The following is a 21593-nucleotide window of genomic DNA, read 5'->3' on the forward strand; positions in this document are numbered from 1 at the left end:
GTCTGACCTGTCCGGGATCTTCACAATAAAAGCTTTGCGATTGCTAGTATTGCCGAAAAGGGACACGTTAGGTTTCGCAGCGTTTAAGAGCAGGCTTTACAACAAATGACAGGTTTTCAAAATGTTTATTTGAATTTTAGTCAACACACAAATGTTCAAATATTAACTTTGGAATATAGTTTTGCAAAATAGTCTTTGAAAGCTGACCAAATTAGCTGTAATCCGTTAATCTTATATTGAGGAAATTCCAACATACTTCAATTTACTTAAATTAAAGAACGGACAAACATCAAGTTTAACCGGGAAAAAACAAAATATTCTCGTTTTGTCAGATACATTCTCTCTATAAAAAGAATCTTATTTTTGAAATATTTACATTTCTTCTTGGAAAAACCGGAATAGGATACCCTTACAGTCCAAATAGAAAAGAAACGGCAAGTATTGCAATGCAAGGACTCTTCGTCCAAATGACAAACCGATACAGAAAACGGATTCTTTTTTGTTGTACGTTTATGCAGCAGTCCCATGTTTTACCTTTTTTTTTATTTAAAAAAGGGGGAGGCTCCCACCCTGTGAATCGTGTCCTTTAATTGCTTCCAACCTGGCCCCTGTCCTCGCTGGGCTGGTTCTGCAGGAGCAGCTGCGTGTTTTGGGCCCTCAGTCTCTCCAGTTCCCTCTCCAGCTCTTGCAGCCGGACCAGGGAGCCCTCCGCGGTCACACCCCCGGGCTCCACGGCGCGCCTCAGCCGGTTGTTCTCCTCCTCCATCCGGGACATGCACTTCTCCAGCTCCAGGTACTCCTGCACCAGCTCCTGCTTAGTCATATTCTGCAGGCTCTCGACGTGGTACATCTCGTAGGTCTCGGAAAAGTCCCTCTGGAGAAACTCTCCGCCCGCGTTCCCGGGCCTCCCGATCCCGTCGCTGCCTCCGCCTCCGCCGCTGCAGTCGTCGTCCTCCTCCTCCTCGTTGGTGTTGTCAAACAAGTCCTCCTCGCTGCCGGTGTCCTCTGCGCGGACACCGACCCCCGAGGGGCGCCTGACCCCGGACTCGGTGTTGAGGTCGGGCTCCACTCGGTCGTGCTCGTCCATCAGGAACTGGGTAGTGTTATATGGGGCCACGGGGAGCCCCTTGGCAAACATCTCCTCCCTCAGCCGGGAAGCCCTGGCCGTCTCCTTCTCCTCCAGGGCTTTCCTTTCGTCCCAGTTAAGTTTGTAGTACGGCTTCCAGTTGCGCTTCTTCTTGGAGGCCCTGCGCCGGTGCCTCTTCTTGCCCAGGCGCGCATCGAAGCCGGTGTCCGAGTCGATGTGACCGTCCTCCGGCGCCGGGTTCAAAGTCCCCTCCGGCGGTCCGTCTTCGCCGTTCTTCTCCTGCGGGTCGTGATTCGCAGCGAGGCCGTCGGGTTTCTGGAGAGGCTGCGCTGCGTTCGGGCACTTTGAAAACACGTTTCCGGCTGCGAAGGAAGGGCACACCCCCCTCTGTCCGCCTTTCTTTTGCCACAACTTGTCTGTGTTGACATCCCCACATTGCTGATGCTGCTGCTGCTGCCGCTGCCGCTGCCGCTTCGGGTCTCTCTGTCGCCCCCTGTTGCCGTTCTCGGGTCGAGGAGGGTTCCTGGCTGGTAGATGCTCCAACGCGTCTACGCCGCTCCCACCTGATGGGCTGCCTGAAGTTTTGGGGTGATAGGTCTGCTGTACCGGCTCCGTCATCCTGATGTTACGCTCTGACGCTTCCGCTTTAGCACATTTTTGGAGAATGTTAATTGCTCTCAGAACTGAGCTTTAAAGTTCGTAAAATACGTTAAACTAAAATTAAACTAAGATATTCGCAATCCAGAAATCGCTAAACAAAGTTGGAGTCTGGAAACAAACTCGCGCAGGTTAAAAGTAAACTTCTGAACAGTAAGCACTTGTTACTCCTCAGAGGGTCTGTCAGAGCAACTGTCGCTAACTACCGTTAACTGTTTCGCTGCTGTTCGAGCTGCCGTTCACCCAGAGACGACGTCCCGTCGTCACAACAGTGTCCAGTGTGATACTCAAGAAGAGGGAGCTCGTGTTTATATAGCAGCTCCGCCTCTACCCATGCGGATGCAGCTGTTTGTTACACCCGTTGGGTTGTGGGACATGTAGTGGGAATTTCAATGAAGCGCTGCTGGAGGTCTCAACATTAAACTACATGGCCCACAAGTCTACCGTAACTGACGAGCATTTAGACCAATCAAATTGCAGATTCTTGCGCACGATCGAGTCCCTCCTACTCTGCGTTGATTGGACAAGAGGATAATTTTGCTGTTGCTAAGCTTAAAGTATTTTCTGATTGGATAGTTTAATGGTCAATCATATGTGCGTAATCCTCACCAAGAAAGCAGTCCGGACTACTAAATGGACGCTACTATTTCCAAATAAAAGGGGCATAGAGGAAAGTTATGAAATAGAAGTTTAAGTAAATACTGTCAGGAGGCATGGTATGATAACTGGAACTGGTAAGCGTAATGTAAAAATTTGATTGGTATGGCTTACTTTAATTTGCAAACCACACAGTCCAGTGCATAATAAGTAATAACATGATAACTCTCCTTTATTTGAAGCAAAATGCAGAACACCTCTTAAGAAATCTAGTCCGTGTTTTATGTTCACACTGGAAAATAAGTAAAAGCTCCTTACTTTCGAAATGCAATAATTTTTCATGTTTAGTGGTATAAAACGCCGTTCTTTTGTAGTTAGTGGGATCAATAAATGATTTAACACGAATATTTTGTGTTTCGTGCGGAGTGATACATTGTCGGATAGGGGCTCGGGTGAAATGTGGAATCAGCGTAAACAAACGACATTTATTGTCAAGCTGCCGCTTCGGCCACAGCACCAAGCCCTCGTTGTTAAAGGGTGGGTCAGGCAATCTCACACTTGCTCAATAATCCTTTTACCAGTGGACGGAGTGGTGTTGATCACTTTTGAGTATTTCTGCGGGACCCATGTTCTAAAAAGGAGTGTTAGATTTTCACTTTTGTATCGTGTCAACAGCTAAGGATAAGCTAGCTAGCTAACGTTAGCTAAACGTTGACGTTATCAAATGAGAACTTACGTTACTTCGCTCCCAAATTACACACTGCACTATTTCATAAAGTGTAGAGCCATACGCACTGTCGCTGCAATAACAATAAACGTATAGAGGGTCCACGACGACATTGCAAAGCAATACGTTCCTAGCAACTACTGTCTCAAACATCCTCATTTTCCATAAGTCTAGGTATCTAATGCTAATGTTAACTAATTAACCACGAACGCTCGACCAGTTTGAAATGAAGGGTTTTCCTTGTTTTTCACGTCGTTTGTAGAGCAACAGCGAACATGCAACGAGGTTAAATGAAGACGACTAGCTGCACCAATGACTAACGTTAGCCATTTGCTAACTAGGCCGATGTGTTAATAATGGGTCGGTGTATCTGCTGGAACGTAATGTTAACCGTAAGGTTTACAACACATGTTACGCGCGATTATGGTATTCTCTCAGATAAATATATTTCTTAGTCTTTAAATATATACTATCAGATCAAAAGCCGCAATTTTTACAATACATGGTACTAACACGTTAACTGCAACTCCGATCAACTAATTTGGTTTCAGGAAGTAGACGGTCTCGGATCTTGCAAACACTGAAGCTTTCCTTTAGTCTAGAGATGTTTAGCGACTTTAAATTGGGTTTTACACCCTGAGCTAACAATCTACTCCTATATTTTCTGTAACTTTTTATAACTGTTCTGGAAATCTACAAATTAAACTGCTTATTAAAATTATTGTTTTGATTAATTAAAAATGATAACCAAGTTATGGAGTATAAATACTTTCATATAATTCTCTGATTTTTCTTTTCTGGAGCACATTTTTACATCTAAGGAGGTTAGCACACTTAATGTCCCTGTACAATAGCTAGTCAATACACTTCCTCTTAACTGCATGTGTCACTATACGAAATACACCCACCTATATTCTTTAGTTACCACAAACCATTTACATTCGTTGATAAAAATGTGTTATTCAGTCCGTGACCTCTTATGGTGGGTCTCTCGACACTCGCAAACACTGAGAATCCAATGGCTCAAAACAACATAGGCCTAGTGTCTCTACTAATAGAATCAGACAGAGTTACAATCCTGGCAAACTGAGCTGAGAGTCCTTTAAGGAAGACGTGGTGTGTTCCAGTTAGTATGAAACCTAATGACGATGGAGATTGAGATATTATTCTGAGGGTTCCTATATTCTCAAATCAAGGAGCGGTGCAGCTACAGAACAAGAGCTGCTCCTGGGTGGATCACAGCTTGCATGGATTAGCGGGCATGACTTAATCTCTCACTCTGTCTAACGTGGTCGTTGCTGCAATTGAGAAGGGATGAATTGTTTCAGGCTCCACGGGTGGACTTTAAGTGTAAATTTAAGCATTGGCTGATATCCATGTTGGAACATGAGGATTGTTCCTTTCTGGGATTTGAAGATCCACTGAAGACAGCAGGCCAAGATGTATTGCACTGGTACATTGTCTGCATTAAATGACTTAGTGAGAGAACCATGTCACTGTAACTACCTATCACCTACCACACTCAACCTGCTTGTTTATGTGCGTGCGTGCATATGTATGTATGTATGTATGTATGTGTGTGTGTGTGTGTGTGTGTGTGTGTGTGTGTGTGTGTGTGTGTGTGTGTGTGTGTGTGTGTGTGTGTGTGTGTGTGAGAGCTTGTGGATTGCTGCAGATCAGGGAAACTCATATTTTGTGCTCCGTCTCTCTTTTCTCTGTCATTACTTCATTACAAAGACTTTAAAAAGTTTCCTGCCCCTGCTCTGGGGCTGGACATGTCTCCATCCATATACAAAGACAATCAAGTCTGAATGTTATTTCTAATACAGCACGTGTTCAGTATTTTTCATTATTATGGAAACATATGGCCATACAAGAAAATGTGATTTGAAAATCATTTTTGTTGTTTTTAAGATATTTGCAATTCATTGTTCTGGCCAAAAGGGGGCACTGTCCTCTAACTGATTGGAATAAAGAATTGGATATTTAATATAGTTGTATGTTATTAGTATCGGTTTTATCTGACCAACAATTAATCATTTTCTAATGTCCAAATCTATATTTCTCTCCTAATATTAGCCAGAAAAAACCTTGATTTGTCCCCATGAACCTTACCTGGAGATTATAAAAGTTATTCAGTGACTAAAGAGGTTGTTGTGCACAATACAATAAAAACAATGATCTTCAGGTAAAGACCAATAATACTCAGACAATCATACATACACTGGTGAAGTAAACATGGATTTTTTCCCCCCCACAAGTTTTCCATTGTTGTCTTTCCTTTTTTAAAAGGAATTCCAAATATTAACACATTGGTTTGGATAGTTTTAGCCTGCACATTATAGGTTAGGCACGATTTCTACCTTAAGCCTAACTCAAATACAAATACCACTTTGCAGAAATACTGTTCGAAATCCTTCATTCAAAATGTTCCAAAGTATTAACTTCAAAATATACCTGAACTGCCAAAAGTAAAGTACCCTTTACGCAGAATGACAGATTAAACATGGAGGTTAGGCTGTATTACATTAGTGACACCTTGAAGTGAATGTGCAGTACGTGAGAAGGTGGAGCTTGTTGAATCACTTGATATAAACTGCACGGAGGCGTGTGAATCAATAAGGTCGTATCCTATAAACAGATTTATATAAATTGGATATGCAAATACATTATAAAGACAAGTAGCCTACACCATTAAATCGCACCAAAGCGAAGCCCTCGAGTGCGTGTACTCGTGTTCTCGAGCTTGACCAGCTGTGCCTCGTGCGCTGCGTAATGGGGATGATTGGGGCAGCGGGAGGAGGCGGGAGTGCGCAAACTGTGCGCCTTGTTTGGAGTCATATTACGCTGAGGAACGGAGCGCCGCGTCAACGAGGGACCTCACACACACATGTGGAGAACGAGTAACTGTTGCTCCCAGTGGTCTCTGTCATTTAAGGAGAAGTGGGGTGGGTGGGTTGGGGGGGGGGCTTTACTGGAGCAGCACCAATCTGCTCCGGAAAACACATGCACGCGCCCAGACTCGCTCAATAACCCGAAAGTTACCGGGCAAATCTTGAGCCCTAAAGTTGCAGCCTGCGGTTATTCTCGCTGGAGTTTTGATCATGTTGGGCAGCGGTAAGTCAGCGGCCACCTGTACCACAGAGCAACGGAGGAAAGGTGCCGAGAAGGCGATGGACTCCCTCAGGAGACTCGGTAAGGATTATGATTTATACTAATCATGAATTTCTACATTTCAGCAGGGACTTTGATCTCTGTTGTATTGCGATTCTTTTATCCGGGTATTTTATGGGGTGTGATGTCATTGGCACAGCCTTGCATCCTTTGTGGTAAGGTTTTCCTTGGTACCAGGTATTTCCTTGCGAGGTACTCATGCAAGACCATAATTTGTGTTGGGCCACGTACTAGTGGCCCATGTTTCCTAATTTAGAAACAAATAAATAGAGACATGACTGACAGCTTCTTCTTTTTTTGGTAATCAGCTTGAGTTAAGTGACCCATTAAGCCGAACTGGAATGGTCAGCGTGGGGGTATTTTCAAGTGATCATGGGTCTCTGTAGCGCTGATCTCTCTCACAAGCCCACTGATATTAGAAAAAACTTGTATTGACTTGAACTTGATTATAACTAGAGGGAGGGAAAATTGTCACCAACAACCTTTGCTACACACAAAAGACGTTAGACATGAGAAGACATCACAGCAAATAAATGGGAACCATGACTGTCATAAGGTGCATGATTAATGTCAGAATTATACTAGAATCTAAAAAAAAACCCATTAAAATGTGGCTTGCTGCGGTGATAAAGGACCTTCTGAGTTGTTCAGTGGAACACCGAGGCACACTAACACACCAGTTCCAGTGTATTTTACCGGTCAAGTAGACCCGAAGATATTTGTATGACGTTTTCATCACATCAGCAGACCAAACATGTGATTCAAGCTCTTCACCAGACCTCGGCCTACCGTCTCTGATCAGCTCTGATTGGCTGCTGCACCCTTCACACAAGCCCTCTCAGCTCATGCAGCCACCCTGCCCCTCAAATAGACACCTGCTTACAAGCGACAAGGCCCCTGTCAGGTCGTCTGAAAAGATCCCAGAAGCTGATTTCGGCCTACTTATACTATTAAAAATGTAAATTTTGTGCCTGGAGCCAATAATCGATAGCAATATTTTACACGGCCATTGGCATTGTCAGATTTACAATATGAAGTTATAAGCTCAACACCAACACTTTTTAATTAAATTGAATTGAAATACAGGAAACTCCTATACGGGGCATTTTGAATACAAGTAATAGAATGACACGTTGTGTCGCGTGAAGTCAAAGGAGCAGCCTTGCGCGTTTCGTTCATAGACGTCTCGCCCAATTTAAGCCAACGGACCGTTTCACGTGAACCTTGTGAAGCAATCTGAAGCAATTCGACGAGCAGCGACATTGCTGTCGGAAAATGCGTGTTGTGCCACAATTCAAATCATGCACTCCCTCGACTAACAGTCAGCCAACCACCAAGGTGGAGAAGGCCATGGGAGGCGTCGTGGGCGCAGCCTTGCGGCCTCAGAGAAAGTCCCGTCTGCAGTGGATTCCGGATGTGCACGGTAGACGGGTGGAGAGACAGGGAGGCAGACTGCACTGCTGTGAAAGGTAGTTCAAATGTCAGGAGCAGAAGGAGAGGAGCTAGTTCCCCCAAAAGGTTTGTCATCCGTGGGCTGGATGTTTTTTGTTTGTTTTTTTGGGGAGGGGGGGGGAATTTAGGGCTAGTGATGTTAACTAAGAACAAAGCATATGCACCGAGTGCGTTAGGGTTGTGTTTGCGCCGCGTAGCCATGCGACTAACTTGTTTAACCGCCTGAAATATGTGCACGTTAGCTGGAATGTAGCACAGCATGAGTGAAAGCAGTGCTGTTTTAATTTGGGGTTCAAAGCGCTGACACTATTTACTTTATGTTTTCCTTCATTGAGCTGCACTGTGATGCAGTCCGGTGCAAAGCTGTGTACATTAGCCAGAATGTGGCACAACTGTCAAAGTGGAAGCAGTGATCTTGTTCATTGAATTAAACGTGAAAAAATGCAATACAAAGATGTTGTCCCTTAAAATGAATGACTGACAATAATCAGGATTATATTTATATGCATATATGCAGCCGTGCAGCCCTGTGTGAACATGTTTGTTTGAATCAGACCAACGTACAAATCCATCCACTTCCCCCGGATGTCTGCTGTGGGGGTTTGTGGAGTCGGTTCAGAGTTGTTGGCAATGTCGTCAACTCCAGGGCTCCAAGGAGCTGTGACGGTGAAACAAGTCAATTATGTTATTGTGCGAACAAATTTGTATGAACCCAGACCCAGAATGCAGCCTTTTAACTTTAATAGGAATTCTACACCAGATTGAAGTATTGGTAGCTTTTCTTTTTTTATGTAAAACTTATTCTATAATCTGAATGAAAAATATTCCTCTTGTTTTCAGGGTAGTAAGTAGAGAATCCTTTTTTTTCTGTACACCAGTATACAATGAAATCATCATATTAGGAATATTCCAAAAGAAAGGTGACTCCCTTTCCACCCCCCACACATCTTGTTTGTTTATTGTTTATTTGCCAACCGAGGAAGGGAAGATCCCTGCAACTAAAGATCTTTGGTCTTTCACAATCCCGATATTAAAGTTCTGAGAGCTCTGTAAGCTGCACAACACACACAACAATCACTATCTCAATTATGGACTCCTCACTGTGTTCATGTCTTGCTTATTAATGATTAAGTGAATGAATTCATTATGAAAGACTAAAAGAATGTTTGAACTGGGGGCTGCTTATTTTCAGCTGAACACAAATGTCTTTGTATTCAATATTTTGTTTTCATGCTCAACATTGTACTGTCCTAAAAAAAAAAAAGAAAACGCTCTCCTCCAATTAAAGTACTCTCCTTTTTGAGGGGAATATATTTTTAAGTGTCATGACTGCAATCATTTTAAGTTAAGCTCTCCTCAGAAAACATTTTTTCATTGTGGATATCATCATTTTCATGAAAATGGACCCATATCGTGAGGACAGCTGTGAGACAGAATTAAGAAAATTGAATTGACCCACTGCTCGAACCATGTCAACACCCTCCCTTTTCTATATTTATGCAAGTGCAGAGTCCTTGCTAGCTGAGTCTTGAGGCAGTTATGCTGAGAGAAACGTGAACCGTGTCCCAGGAGGAGATGGTATGTGGGTGTAAGTGAAGAGGACTCATGCAGTCACAATCTAATACGGACCAGCTGATGGTTATTTTCTTTCTGATCCACCTCCCAGTTCACGGTGCTCCCGCTGCACACGCGTTCCCTCAAAGAAATGCTCCTTTTAGGAGCAACAGAAATGTTTATTGTTTCCTCGTTTTCATCTTTTTAGCCGCTTGTTCTGAGATGGAGCAGGTTTGCCACTTCGGTCCACACTGAAATGCTATTTGCAACTACTGGGTGAGACATTCACAACTGACTTGGCTGACTTTTCGTCTCCGACACCAGGTCTTCACATGTGAATTTCTTCCAACATCTGACATGGCAACCTATTTTTCTACAGACATTCGTGGTTCACCGTCGATGAGTCTCTTTTGACTTTTTTTTTGCCTCTCAACCGCTTTTTGATTTAGATGTTCAATGATATCACATTTGGTCCTCAACAGGGTGAACCACAATCACTTTGTCATTGTCTGTGATCATTTACAATGACCGTTAATTGTCAATCATTGTAGAGAAAATTCAGCCCAGTACTCTTTAAGACCAGAATCCCTGCAAAACGAGTCATTCGTAGCTGTACTTGATGTATGTACGCAAACAAATGCTGGCATGAAACATGTGAAACATGATTGTGAAAAGTCAAATAGATGCTAATGTGGCTGATATTTGATCTAGCACCCTTTACAAAATGTCTTATCACCAAATATATTTTAAAAGTAATTCCACTTCAAGTGCTACTTGAGGATGTGCTACTAAGTTACTATTAGCACTATAATTATTGTTTGCCAAATTGAGATGGTAAGCATGATAAACATGACATGTGCTGCATATCAGCATTACCATCTAGGGCATGTTAGCATGCTGGTGCTAGCATTTAGCTCAAAGCACTGCAGAGCTTGGTTGGGAGCAACCATGGTTGTAGACTCTTATTTAGCTGCGTTTATAATCTCCATGCTGTTGAAATTCTTGCAATAAAATACATCAGCACGGTTGCTAGTCGGTTGACATGAAAGGCTTTAAACCTCCTGAGGAAGGGGACGTCAACCTGATTTTCTGCAGGAGACAGTGAAAACTAAGAGACTACTCTGTTCTCTTGCCTGAATAATCAGGCCCATCCCTCCTTTTCACAGCCTTGAAATTTTCTGAAGTGTATGAAACGTTGAATGTGCCTCTGATTGTCCAACCCTTTCAGGCTTGTGCTAACTTGTTTTGTTGTTTTGACATTTAAAATAAAGCAGGTAGGAAAGCAAGAATGTGGATTTGGAAAGATAGGCAATAATAAACAGAAAGCAGTGGATTGGGGCTGTTTAGTGTGGTCACTGACCTGCAGTTAATCTGGCCCATGTATTCCGCCTGTGGGAATGCCTTGCATGTGGTAACGGCTTGACAAACCGAGTTGCTATGGATGGAGGGCTGGTCGGGGGATTTCTTTGTGTTTCACACGGATGGGGAGAGATCCACGGCTGCACTCGGATGCTTTCTAGTTGAGGGGGAGGGAGCCGAGAGCACTTTCTGTTGTGCTGAAGCGTCGGGGGCCCTAATGGGAGTTTGTTGGCCAAGTGGCAGAGACAGTCCAAGGACTGTGGTTTAAGGGAAAGTTTAAGGAACTTTGCCAACTGATTGTTAACTAATCATTGTTAAGTGAGCAGAACAAACTTCTGAATTATTCTTCAGAATAATTCAACAAGAGTGAGAGTTTCCCTAAAACCTTTCCTTTAGAAAAGTCCTAAAAAACAGAAAAAATGCTCTGTTAGAGGCCTCATTGATCCCTACAAAGGAAGCAATGAGCCATAGCGGAATGTGCTTTATTAACACATAACTTATGACAAGAATGATGACGGCCCTCAAAAGAACTTGACCAAGATGAATCGGTAAACCTTTTTTTCCACAGTATTGGATTGCACCCCGAGTGTCCTGTAGGTCTGTCCTGTTTTCAACTGGTGTGTAAACACACCTTCGTTTCACCTTTTAACCCTTTCGTCCACAATCATCATTGGCTTCAGACTATTGATTGATCATGCCATGTTTCCACAAGTAATTGGCAAATGTTCCAAAAGGCAGTAGCTGGTAGACTTCAGTTTCTTGTTTTCCTTTCTGTGTTTCAGTGACACAACATGACTTAACTTATGGCAACTTAAACCTGTCTTTCGTGTCCACCACGCCTCTTGCCTTTTTAGCTTTTATCTTCTGCTATAGCTTGCCCTACCTCGTTCAGGGCTGACAAAAATAAACATTGCTTTGACAAAGCATTACATCACTTTTCAACTGAAACCAAGGCAGCGTCACTCAGCACAGGTCCTCATCCCACCCTTCCTGGTCTGAGATTTGTATATGAAACACAGCCTTGCGTTTATGGTACAAGCAGCAGTGTTGACTGTATATGTGACTTTGGCTTAACAAATGGAAGACTGGTGTTGCATGTGAAGTTGTCATTTTAGAAAGAATATCCACTACAAAGCCCGATAAAAGACAAACCTAATAATCCCGCTTGGGGAAGTGTTGTTAGAGTGGGGCAGAATTGTCTCTTCTTTCCCAATTTGATTCCGGGAACATATGTTGGTTTATTTATAACTAAATACCTCCAACACTATCAGCCTCAGCTGCACTTTGTGCTAATCAATATATGTTAGCCTACACTAAACTAAGATGATTAACATGGTAAATATTATACTAGCTGAATATCAGCAGTTGAAAATTAGCACAAAGCAACACTTTGCTAATCACAGCCTCATAGTGGTGCAAGCATAGCGTTGTTAACCTTACAGGCGAGAACTAAAGACTTAGGACTCGCATACAAGCTTCCTAAGAGAAATGTGTTTGTGTGCTCCAGGGCTGGTGGACAATGAGGACGTACGTGGGATGATCCAGGGCTGCAACATGGTGAAGATTCGCTCTTCTAGGTGGCAGAAGAGCCGAAACCTGCGGCTGCTGGATGACGGGCTCACCGTGTGGTGTGAATCCACCAAGAGCTCCCGCAAAGCTAAAGCCCAGCAGACATGTGAGTGTTGCTGAAACAAAACTGGGCTTTGAGAACCGAGAGAGTGTGTGTGTGTGTGGGTGGCTGTGGAGGGGTCTGGCTTGAGCAGACAAGTAGGGAGTATAAAGGTGAAAAAGAGGGAAACCACAAAGACTTGGTTATAAGAGGAAGCCTGCGCAACACCAGATTTGAGAAAGTTCCGTTATTTCCCTGAAAGGAAACGTATCCAAATGGTTACAAAGAGAGACCAGCAGGCCTCCCAGCAGCCCAGTGCAGACTGGGATGTGTCTCTGGGCGCCAGATCTATTGTTCAGGATTATTGAGGTGTTTCATCTCGGCCAAATCGCATGCTTTGCCTTATAATAGGGCTGTTTGTTTCCACTGCAAGTGAGGACAATAATCATGGGGTCTGTAATCTGGCTAAACAATAATTGTGTGCAGCTCATCTACCGATTCACAAAGAGTCGGCCGCACACCGCTGACTCACTTCTGCCCCGCTGTGATTTTGTTGGATGTTACGTGTCCCAAGATGAACCACCTTATCTGCATGGCTAGATAAGGTTTGGTGAATTAATAGATTTGAGACCTAATTATTTTTGTTTGGACTGATTTAGCAAAAACAAAAGTTAAACTATTCAAAACTACTGTAAACCAAACACCATGTATGTAATTCAAACGTGCATCTTTGCAGAAAATGAACCAAGGCAAATACGTCTGAGATTAGTAAAATAACATTGTATTATTTTATGTTTTGAGACTTCGCGTTCCACAGACCTGAACCATTCAAGGGTTAAACTTATATTCATGTCTTTGCTGCAATGGCACGCTCTGTCTACTTTACACAAGGGGATTACATGAACACCAATGCTTGAAAGAGTCCTGAAACAAGGTGACCCAGGCGTTGCAACAGATTGTAACGTTAATCATAAAAAGATAGTAGCTTATTTAACCTCAGCAGGCCTTTCCCTCTGCCTCTTGTTGACACAGAAAAGACATTCAAACTAAAGAGATTAGACTCTGTAGAGAAAGCCAAAATATGGGGCATTTATGTTATCCCAGCTTTTTCATTACTTTTGAATTGATACTTCATTGCTAGCTGGACTAGTGATGAAATCTCTCTTCCCATCTTATTTTTTTTTTTTTTTAGTTTTAGCTCCCGCACCTTCCACCTGGTTTGTGCCCTTCATCCTGCAGTTTGATGCTGAAGCCCTTATCCTTACAGAGGGTTCGGAGGAAGGGTGGTTGGGTTTGATGTTTTGTGAAGGCCGTCTTAATTGAGCCGCAGCAGCTCCAGAAATAGACACATAGAGGTCCAATTGACGCGTGTAACACTCCTTACAATGATGTCAACAAATAGTGTGAGGACAGCCGGGCCTCTTCAGATGCATACCGGTAATGCTGCATCTCATGTTTTTTTTTTATTTTTTAAGTGTGGGTTTGTGTGAGTACAGGGTGGAGGATTGGCTTGGATCCCCTTTTTCCGATCTCCAGGTGTTTCTGCAGGTCCAGTGTGATCTGGCACCTGCAGTTCAGTGCTGCATCTGACCCTCCCAAAGACTTGGCATAGAATACAACAGTTCCCACTTCTGCCGTCCCTTTCTGAACCACGCACACACACGTATCTAATCATTTCTTCCACGCCCATGGGCAAAGCACAAAGAAGGAAGGGGGAGTACAGAGGATTTATGACCTGCAGTAACAGAATGAGGCTATTGTCATGTAATCGCCTCATTCTGTGTTGAGGCTACTTCCAGGAATGATTGCGCAGTAGGCTTCCAAGTGCAGCAATAGAAAAGGTGCTGAATACAGTTGTTGTGTTGGGGCCAGTGTTTGGGTCTCTCCTGGGCAAAAGAGTGTAAAAATCACATGACAGTTATTAGATTTCCAACTTTTTGGTGTGTGTGAATCCATCAGAAAACAATTGTTAATCCTGATATTTTATAATAAATGCTATATTTGTTAGCTGTGCTTTGTGTTTAGAGATAATTATCAAAAGTTTGTGTTCAAAATGTTACTTTTGTAATATAAATCAATCGTCCACATGATCATTTACATTCACCATGTTGAGATAATGACTCATCGAAGTGCTTATATTTTGTTTGTTTGTTGCTATGACGCTCTGCTTCCTGGGACCTATGATTCCCTGAAAGGACATGGCGTTTGTCCTTAAGCTTTTCACCCCTAGTGGCAGAGTGGTGTTTACTCAACAACATAAGAATCTCTCTCTCTCTCTCTCTCTCTCTCTCTCTCTCTCTCTCCCTCTCTTTTTTCTTCTTTTTTCCTCTTCCTCCAGTCGCAGTGACGGAAGTCGAGTGTGTGCGTGAAGGCTGTCAGTCCGAGGCGCTGAGGCGGCTGTGTGGGTCGGTGCCGGAGAGCAAGTGCTTCACGGTGGTCTTCAGGGGCGCCAGGAAGAGCCTGGACCTGCTGTGCCCGAGTGAGGAGGATGCTCAGCGCTGGGTGCGAGGGCTGCGCACGTTAAAGGCGCATGTGGCCGACATGTCTCAGAAGCAAAAGCTGGACCAATATCCTTTCCTATTTTAACACGCTAGAATAAATAGAGTGGAGCTGAGGCAGCGTCGCTATGGCGACAGCATAGCTAAAGTTAGAGGTAATTAAAAGAAAATGGTGGCTAAATATAGTCTGACCATCACTGTTACTTACAATCCCACATAGCCAGTGGATAAAATCAGGTAGAGTACAACATTATCTTTAGTCTGTGAACATATGAATCACCAGGGCCCTTATCTTGTCTATTATGTTTCATAAAGCAGCCTTATGACGTTTATTGTCATTTAGTTTGCACACGCAGGTGACAAACTAATTGGCCTTGCGTTGCTATCAACGCAGTTGCATTCGATTTGCAAGTGCATCCCTCTGAACAAACAACAAAGAGCGTCTTTACTGGCATTTATCGTTTCATTTAATTATAATAGATCTAGAGGTAAACCCTATAATGAACTTTGTTCAAGTCAACAAAAGAGTATTGGGTAATGCCTTCCAGGATAGACTCAGTTGCCACTTTATTAAATATACACAACTAAAACCAAAGGAGTCAAATACAACAGATTTGCAATAAAACTAACCTTCATAAAGGTTAATATTATTATTATTATTGTTTTACTTGATGATTATTTTTGAGGCTGCTCTTGCTGTGTAATTGGTATGGTATCAGACGGGTTTCCAAGCACATTATGAACACAATGACCTGCCTTACTTGACTAACTGTAGTCTTGGACACTTAGTCTGGTTGAATTCCTTAGCCCTCCTCACTTGGATCCGAAGCTACCTGAGGCGAGCGGACCACAACCAGGACGGCAAGATGAGCTACGACGAGGTGAAGCGGCTGCTCCAGATGATCAACATTGACCTGAGTGAGCAGTATGCTCGCTGTTTATTCAAGGTCAGGATCTTCCCGTGTATCTTCATTTTTACCACCTGCAAATTATCCTTTTATTTCTGTAATTTACCGTGACGCCCTGCACTCTTGAGTCTGTGTTCAATCGCCAAGCCAGCGGCGAGCCACCCACCCACCGACACCCGTTCACGTCTTTATCTCCTCCCTCTCGCCTCAACAAAGCCGCACCCAGCTATTCTCCTTATGGGGCATTTCTGCCTGCTATGTCCCTCAGCTCCCCGTCTCTGTTATCATAGCTGAACTGTGGGTTTTCATGCTGCGCCTCGATGCAACTCGCCCTCCCCAAGTACCCGTGTTCTTACACACAGCTGGGTTGTTTTTGTTATGTGGATTCTTTCTCCACAGGGGGATACGAAGCATTCCCAAAATAAAAGCATATTGTGTTTGCCCCGTGTCTCTGCGTGTGCCTGACTTTTGTTGTTGTCACTTTCTAACTCCACATCCGTGTCGCAGAGGTGCGACCGATCCTGTGACGGTCGTCTCGACCATGTAGAAATTGAGGAGTTCTGCCGGGAGCTGCTCCGACGGCCCGAGCTGGACGCAGTCTTCAGACACTATTCAAGCAACGGCTGTGTCCTCGCCATGGCTGAGCTACGGGACTTCCTGGGAGACCAAGGGGAGGACGCCTCGTTGAATCATGCTCAGAGCCTCACACTCACTTATGAGCTCAACGACTGGGGTAGGTCCTCGAAGCAGTCGTTACAGGCTTTAAAGAAACCACACACACACACACACACACACAACAGTTTCATTATAAATTCTGTGAATTTCCCCGTGGATTCAATGGCTTAATGGCTCTGCTGCTGTGCAATCATGGGATGCACTTCTATGTTTCCAGCAGTTGAAGTGGTTTATTTTGAGGAAGAACTAAGTGGTCCGCACAATCAATATCTGCAATGAAAAAGAAAATTCCACCCTCAACAACTCAAACTGTACAGAATACAGATAGAAAACCTGTTTTATTGATTTGCAGAAGTTCAAAACAAAGAAATGAGCGTAAACTACGTTCACCTAGAGTCAAAGAAAGGCTTCATTTAAAGGGCTTTGCATGAATACGTGATAGAAGCACTGTTGTTGACTCAAGCAATCTTATTTTTATTTAATATAGAATATTATATATATATAATAAATACAAATTCATTTCATTTTCAATAGAGCCTCAAATATCTTATTTATACCAACCTTATTTTTATTCTATAAAGTTATGTTTTGCTCAAAGCAAGAAAATGTAACTTGAGCAAGAGAGAATCTGTGGATAGTTTCTGAAATAAGGGATTCAGTGGGGTGCAAAGGTTTGACAACATCATGACTGTTGAGCTTGATCCATGTGACAGAATAAAAAATGGGATCAAAGTCGGAAACATTTATTGCTAAAGTATGTTGGACCTGCAAGGAATTTCATGTGGCGGGTGGTGCATAACATTAGACAAGACGACACGGTGTAGAATAATATGAACATGTTAATATACAATAAGATATAGAGGAATATACAAATTAAGATAAAACCGCAGTTGGTCTATTAGAGTTGTAACAAGACACTTTAAACACTTTGTCATTGCAGCTCAGAAGAATCACTTCATGACCCAGAATGGTTTCACCATGTACATGCTGTCCCGGGAGAACGATGTGGTTAATCCCGACCATGCCAGAGTCTACCAGGACATGAGCCGCCCTTTGGCCCACTACTTCATCTCCTCCTCCCACAACACTTACCTTACCAAGGACCAAGTCACAGGCGCCAGCAGCACTGAGCCGTACATCAGGTATTCGGAACTTCATGAAGGGCGTCTTATATCTCCGCATGATCAAAACCTATTATGGTGTCGCTTAAAACCGGTTCCCAAGCGCGCGTCTTTCACTGACAGGGCTCTAAATCAGGGCTGTCGCTGCGTGGAGCTGGACTGCTGGGATGGAGATAAAGGTGAACCTGTCATCTACCATGGCCACACGCTCACCTCCAAGGTGCCTTTTAAGGAGGTCATTGAAACCATCGCCCAGTACGCCTTTAAGGTCAGAGGACGTTGATTGGATGTTGTAAATCCTCAGCTATGACCGTATGCTTGATGCTTTTCAATGATGCTTATGAAATAAGTGAGTACCACTGCGCCTCTTGTGGTTGCGTACTTGGCTATGAGGCAACCCTGTGGTATTTTTGGTTTTGACATACTATAGCAATACAGCATCAGGTTGTGCATAGCTATCATGTGATCTAATTGCATTTCCCTGCGTTTCCCCCCTGAAGGCGTCACCGTATCCTCTAATCCTGTCCTTGGAGAACCACTGTTCTGTGGAGCAGCAGGCCGTCATGGCCAAGCACCTCCGCACCCTCCTTGGCAGGAAACTGCTCACCAAGCCTCTCTGTGCCCAACCGCAGGAGGATCTGCCTTCTCCTGAGGTGCACGCCACGCCGACACGGAGCTAGATCCCTTAATACAAGACCATCTGCAATCTGGTGATTCATTCCAACGACCTTCGTTTCAGGAGCTGAAAGGGCGTATTCTAGTAAAAGGGAAGAAGCTCACTCCTCACTTAGGCCAGCTGGGCAAGGGTGGAAGCTGCGCCAGCTTCTCCTCAAGCTCTGAAGATGAACCCGTAAGTGGCAGTAAGACCACCCCCAAGAAGGAATCTGCCAAGGTCAGTTTCGGCCAGACTGGTCATTAAGCCCGAGACGCTGTTGACGTGAACGTTTTGAGAGGTTTGCATTAAAATGTTCCTTTATGTTTGCCCTCCTCAGGTCTGTTCTAAACTCAGCCCTGAGCTATCGGAGCTGGTGGTGTACTGCAGTAGTGTCTCATTCCGGGGCTTCGAAAATGCGTCTGAAAAACCTCCAAATGAAATGTCCTCCTTCTCTGAAAGTGAAGCCCTCAGGCTCATCAAAGACTCGGGTACAACAATGGAAATAATTGCATCTTGACAGTACAGAGAGAAAAGTCCATTTTTTTTTTTCTGCCATTGCTTTATGCGAATATCTTCTTTTCATTCGCAGGAAAGCTTTTTGTGAGACACAACAGCAAGCAGCTGAGCAGGATCTACCCCTCTGGCCAGCGCCTCCAATCATCCAACTATGACCCTCAGGAAATGTGGAATGGCGGCTGTCAGATGGGTTAGTACTCCACACTAGAGGCATGGATGCTGTTCTGGTGGCCGCACGTTATGACATAACATTTGGATCACATTGTGTCACCCTTCAAAAGCCAACGGTTATCTTGATTCATTTCTGCTTGAGGCGCCCTACGTCGTGACACGTGATGTCACCGGCATTTACTGAAGGACGACGTTGGCTGGTGTTTTTAATGTTTTCCGTGGACTCGTGATCAGGCCGTGTTTCTGACTCCACTCTCCGGGCTGTGCAGTGGCTCTAAACTTCCAGACTTCCGGGGAGCAGATGGACCTGAACCAGGGTCGCTTCCTCACCAATGGTCGCTGTGGATACGTTCTTAAACCGGGCTTCCTGTGCAGCCCGACATCCGCCTTTGACCCAGAGAACACGGGCGGAGGCCCCGGTCACACCCCCACCCAGCTGACCATACGCGTGAGCGGTGACGTTGTCGGATCGGCTGTTTCACTGTACTGTAGTGATTTGGGGTTAAACAAATCAAATAAATTGGACCATGATCATAATTGGTTATGACATTTTTGACTGATTGCATTTTGTTTTTCAGATACTATCTGCACAGCAGCTGCCAAAAATCAACACGGAGAAGGCCAGCTCCATTGTGGACCCACAAGTGTGGGTTGAAATTCATGGGGTGGCTATTGATAATGCAAGAGATAAAACCCACCGCATTGACAACAATGGTAACTCGGAGACATCATAAATCTTATCATATGTTAATATCTGATTTAAGCAGATAACGAAGACTCATTGTTATGCTGATCTTTTATTGCTATGAGACAACTGGCTAATATGCTGTTTTTCACTATGTAAAAGCAGGAGGCAACAGATGATGGCATTAAGCTGCAGGGATCCTGCCCATTGCCGTGATTAGTTCGTTTGAGAGGTACTTTACTGGATGATGTATTTGTGGCTCTTGTGCGCCCTCTACAGGTTTTAACCCACGATGGGACTGCACTCTGAGCTTCCAGCTGCAGGTCCCTGAGCTGGCTCTCGTACGGTTTGTTGTGGAGGACCATGATCACAACGCCAAAAACGACTTTGTGGGGCAGTTCACTTTACCTTTCATAAGCCTGCAAAAAGGTGCTCATAAAAATCCACTGCGTGCATATTTTTGACCAGTCATCCCTGCAGCCTGTTTTGTGGTCATCTGTGTGTGAACGACATACTCTTTCTTCTCAGGTTATCGACATGTTCATTTGTTGAAGGCAGACGGTTCCAGTCTGTCCCCAGCCACACTCTTCATTCACGTGAAAGTGACCCGCAAAGGAAAGCCCATCAAAACTGTGTCCGAGCGTATCGCCATTGCCAAAGGCAAGGTATGACGTGCATCTGAACTAAATGGAAAGCTTTGAAGACGGAGCTCTGGATGTAAGCAGAGAGAGAGAGTCCGCTGCTGTTGCCGAGAGCCGGCCTTCTACGTCCAGACTTCAAGTGGTCCGATTTACACGGAGCCACTTCCCACTACAGGAGGAGAGAGATGAGGAAGCACACTGACTCTTAGCAGATGAATTGCGTCCGGGTGGCTAATGAATCCATGATGGACTGTGGGAGAGTCTGATCTAGTACAGAGGATTGTGGTTAGTGAGAAAGACCAACATGGGACTCGTTACTAAATTCCTTTTAGTGTTGTTCACTCTGATGTGTAGGTGGTTATCTAATGATCTGTTAAACTGAAGATAATGTTAATTAATCTTTCATATTTTAAAAGTATTTTAACATTTTTATACTTCAGTAGTTGACTTGAACTTAACAAATGAGCATATTTTAAATAGAAGCAACAGTTCCTTAACTTAACTCAACTGCTGTATCATTTTAAACTGCTCTGAGAGAAAATCCAAGCATGTGATTAAAATGATTGTTTAATGAATTATTTAAACCTTGATTGTGGTGCAATACCAATCTAGTAGTCATCTCTGAAGGATGAAAGCATAATGACATTGCCTATTAATTTACTTACTTGATAAGATACTTGGCACTTTTAATGTTATGACAAAGTGTTTCCACAGCTTACTTGAAATATAAGAAGCATTAACTTTGACTTAACATTTTTGCAAATGTCATTTGCTGTATTTAACCCAGCATTGTTTTTACATGTACTAAGGTATTCACATGTTTTTTGTGTGAAGGCTCATTTTGCCTTTTTTCCTATGAACATCGCCGTATAATTATTTGTGCAGCCAATTAACATCCGTAAATTCATATCTTAAAATTGTGCTTGAACCATCTCGCACAACCTAAAGTTATTTTAGGCAAATGTGAATCTTTTGCTGCTCTTATAAGGAGATCCCTGATAATAACATGTAACATGTTGTAATATTGAAAGGTATTGCAGATGGATTACTGTAATAACAGGATATATGATGAGAATGGATTTCAATATTATGTAAAAAATGGTTCAGTATGACTTTGCAGTGTTAAAGTGTAAAGCCTGTGTTGTGCGTCTGACAGTTGGTATTATGTATAAAGTAGAAAATACTGTTTTCTTAAAAACACTAACAACTCAATGCTGTGTTTTGTTGTCGTTTTTGCATACACTACCAAGAGAGACAGAGTATGGGTATGTGTGGAGGATACAGAATATATAGATATTTGCAAGCTGATAATCTGCAGAAGATCACAAAGGTCAGTGAACTGCATGCAAATGTGCCGATGGCCAAAGACGGGTAAAAAAAAGGTCAGCAAGTACTACAAAATATACAAAAAATGTTTTTTTTCCTTATTCCCATGGGTCTTCTTGAAAAGAATTAAAGTTAAACATGTTTAACCTTGATTCCGTACAACATAAACTAATAATTTGCA

General features: G+C 43.4%; 2 protein-coding genes across 4 annotated transcripts; one reads left to right on the plus strand and one right to left on the minus strand.

Moving 5' to 3' along the window:
• Window positions 1-106: 106 nt before the first annotated feature.
• On the minus strand, window positions 107-2012 carry hexim1 (HEXIM P-TEFb complex subunit 1). Its single transcript, XM_037477028.2, has one exon. It carries the CDS (start codon window positions 1703-1705, stop codon window positions 587-589), a length of 1119 nt encoding a protein of 372 aa, XP_037332925.2. The 5' UTR covers window positions 1706-2012; the 3' UTR covers window positions 107-586.
• A 3705-nt stretch (window positions 2013-5717) lies between these two features.
• On the plus strand, window positions 5718-21298 carry LOC119220489 (1-phosphatidylinositol 4,5-bisphosphate phosphodiesterase delta-3-A). Of its 3 annotated transcripts, none has more exons than XR_005120595.2 (15): window positions 5718-6263; window positions 12115-12282; window positions 14555-14783; window positions 15532-15661; window positions 16130-16355; window positions 17238-17439; window positions 17542-17686; window positions 17919-18071; window positions 18158-18310; window positions 18411-18561; window positions 18663-18779; window positions 19030-19243; window positions 19339-19474; window positions 19725-19874; window positions 19974-20162. XR_005120595.2 is itself a non-coding variant. In XM_037476577.2 (15 exons), the coding sequence occupies exons 1-15, from the start codon at window positions 6173-6175 to the stop codon at window positions 20114-20116; spliced, it is 2373 nt and encodes a 790-aa protein (XP_037332474.1). In that variant the 5' UTR covers window positions 5722-6172; the 3' UTR covers window positions 20117-21298. The 3 variants fall into 3 exon arrangements, 2 of the variants coding, with proteins under 2 accessions (XP_037332474.1, XP_062421867.1); XM_037476577.2 differs by having other exon boundaries at window positions 5722-6263; window positions 19030-19208; window positions 19974-21298; XM_062565883.1 differs by lacking the exon at window positions 5718-6263 and adding an exon at window positions 7706-7760 and having other exon boundaries at window positions 19030-19208; window positions 19974-21298.
• The last annotated feature ends 295 nt before the right edge of the window (window positions 21299-21593 follow it).

This window comes from Pungitius pungitius, chromosome 12 (genome assembly GCF_949316345.1).
Source record: "Pungitius pungitius chromosome 12, fPunPun2.1, whole genome shotgun sequence".
In the NCBI taxonomy this organism is placed as follows: Eukaryota; Metazoa; Chordata; class Actinopteri; order Perciformes; family Gasterosteidae; genus Pungitius; species Pungitius pungitius.

What these genes read in the sequence shown, in the direction of transcription:
- LOC119220489 (XM_037476577.2), top strand. Translation starts at nt 6,173, where the DNA reads ATGTTGGGCAGCGGTAAGTCAGCGGCCACCTGTACCACAGAGCAACGG. An exon ending in AGCACTGAGCCGTACATCAG is followed by an intron (nt 17,440 to 17,541) that starts GTATTCGGAACT and finishes TTTCACTGACAG; the next exon opens with GGCTCTAAATCAGGGCTGTC. An exon ending in TTTCATAAGCCTGCAAAAAG is followed by an intron (nt 19,875 to 19,973) that starts GTGCTCATAAAA and finishes CTTTCTTCTCAG; the next exon opens with GTTATCGACATGTTCATTTG.
- hexim1 (XM_037477028.2), bottom strand. Translation starts at nt 1,705, where the DNA reads ATGACGGAGCCGGTACAGCAGACCTATCACCCCAAAACTTCAGGCAGC.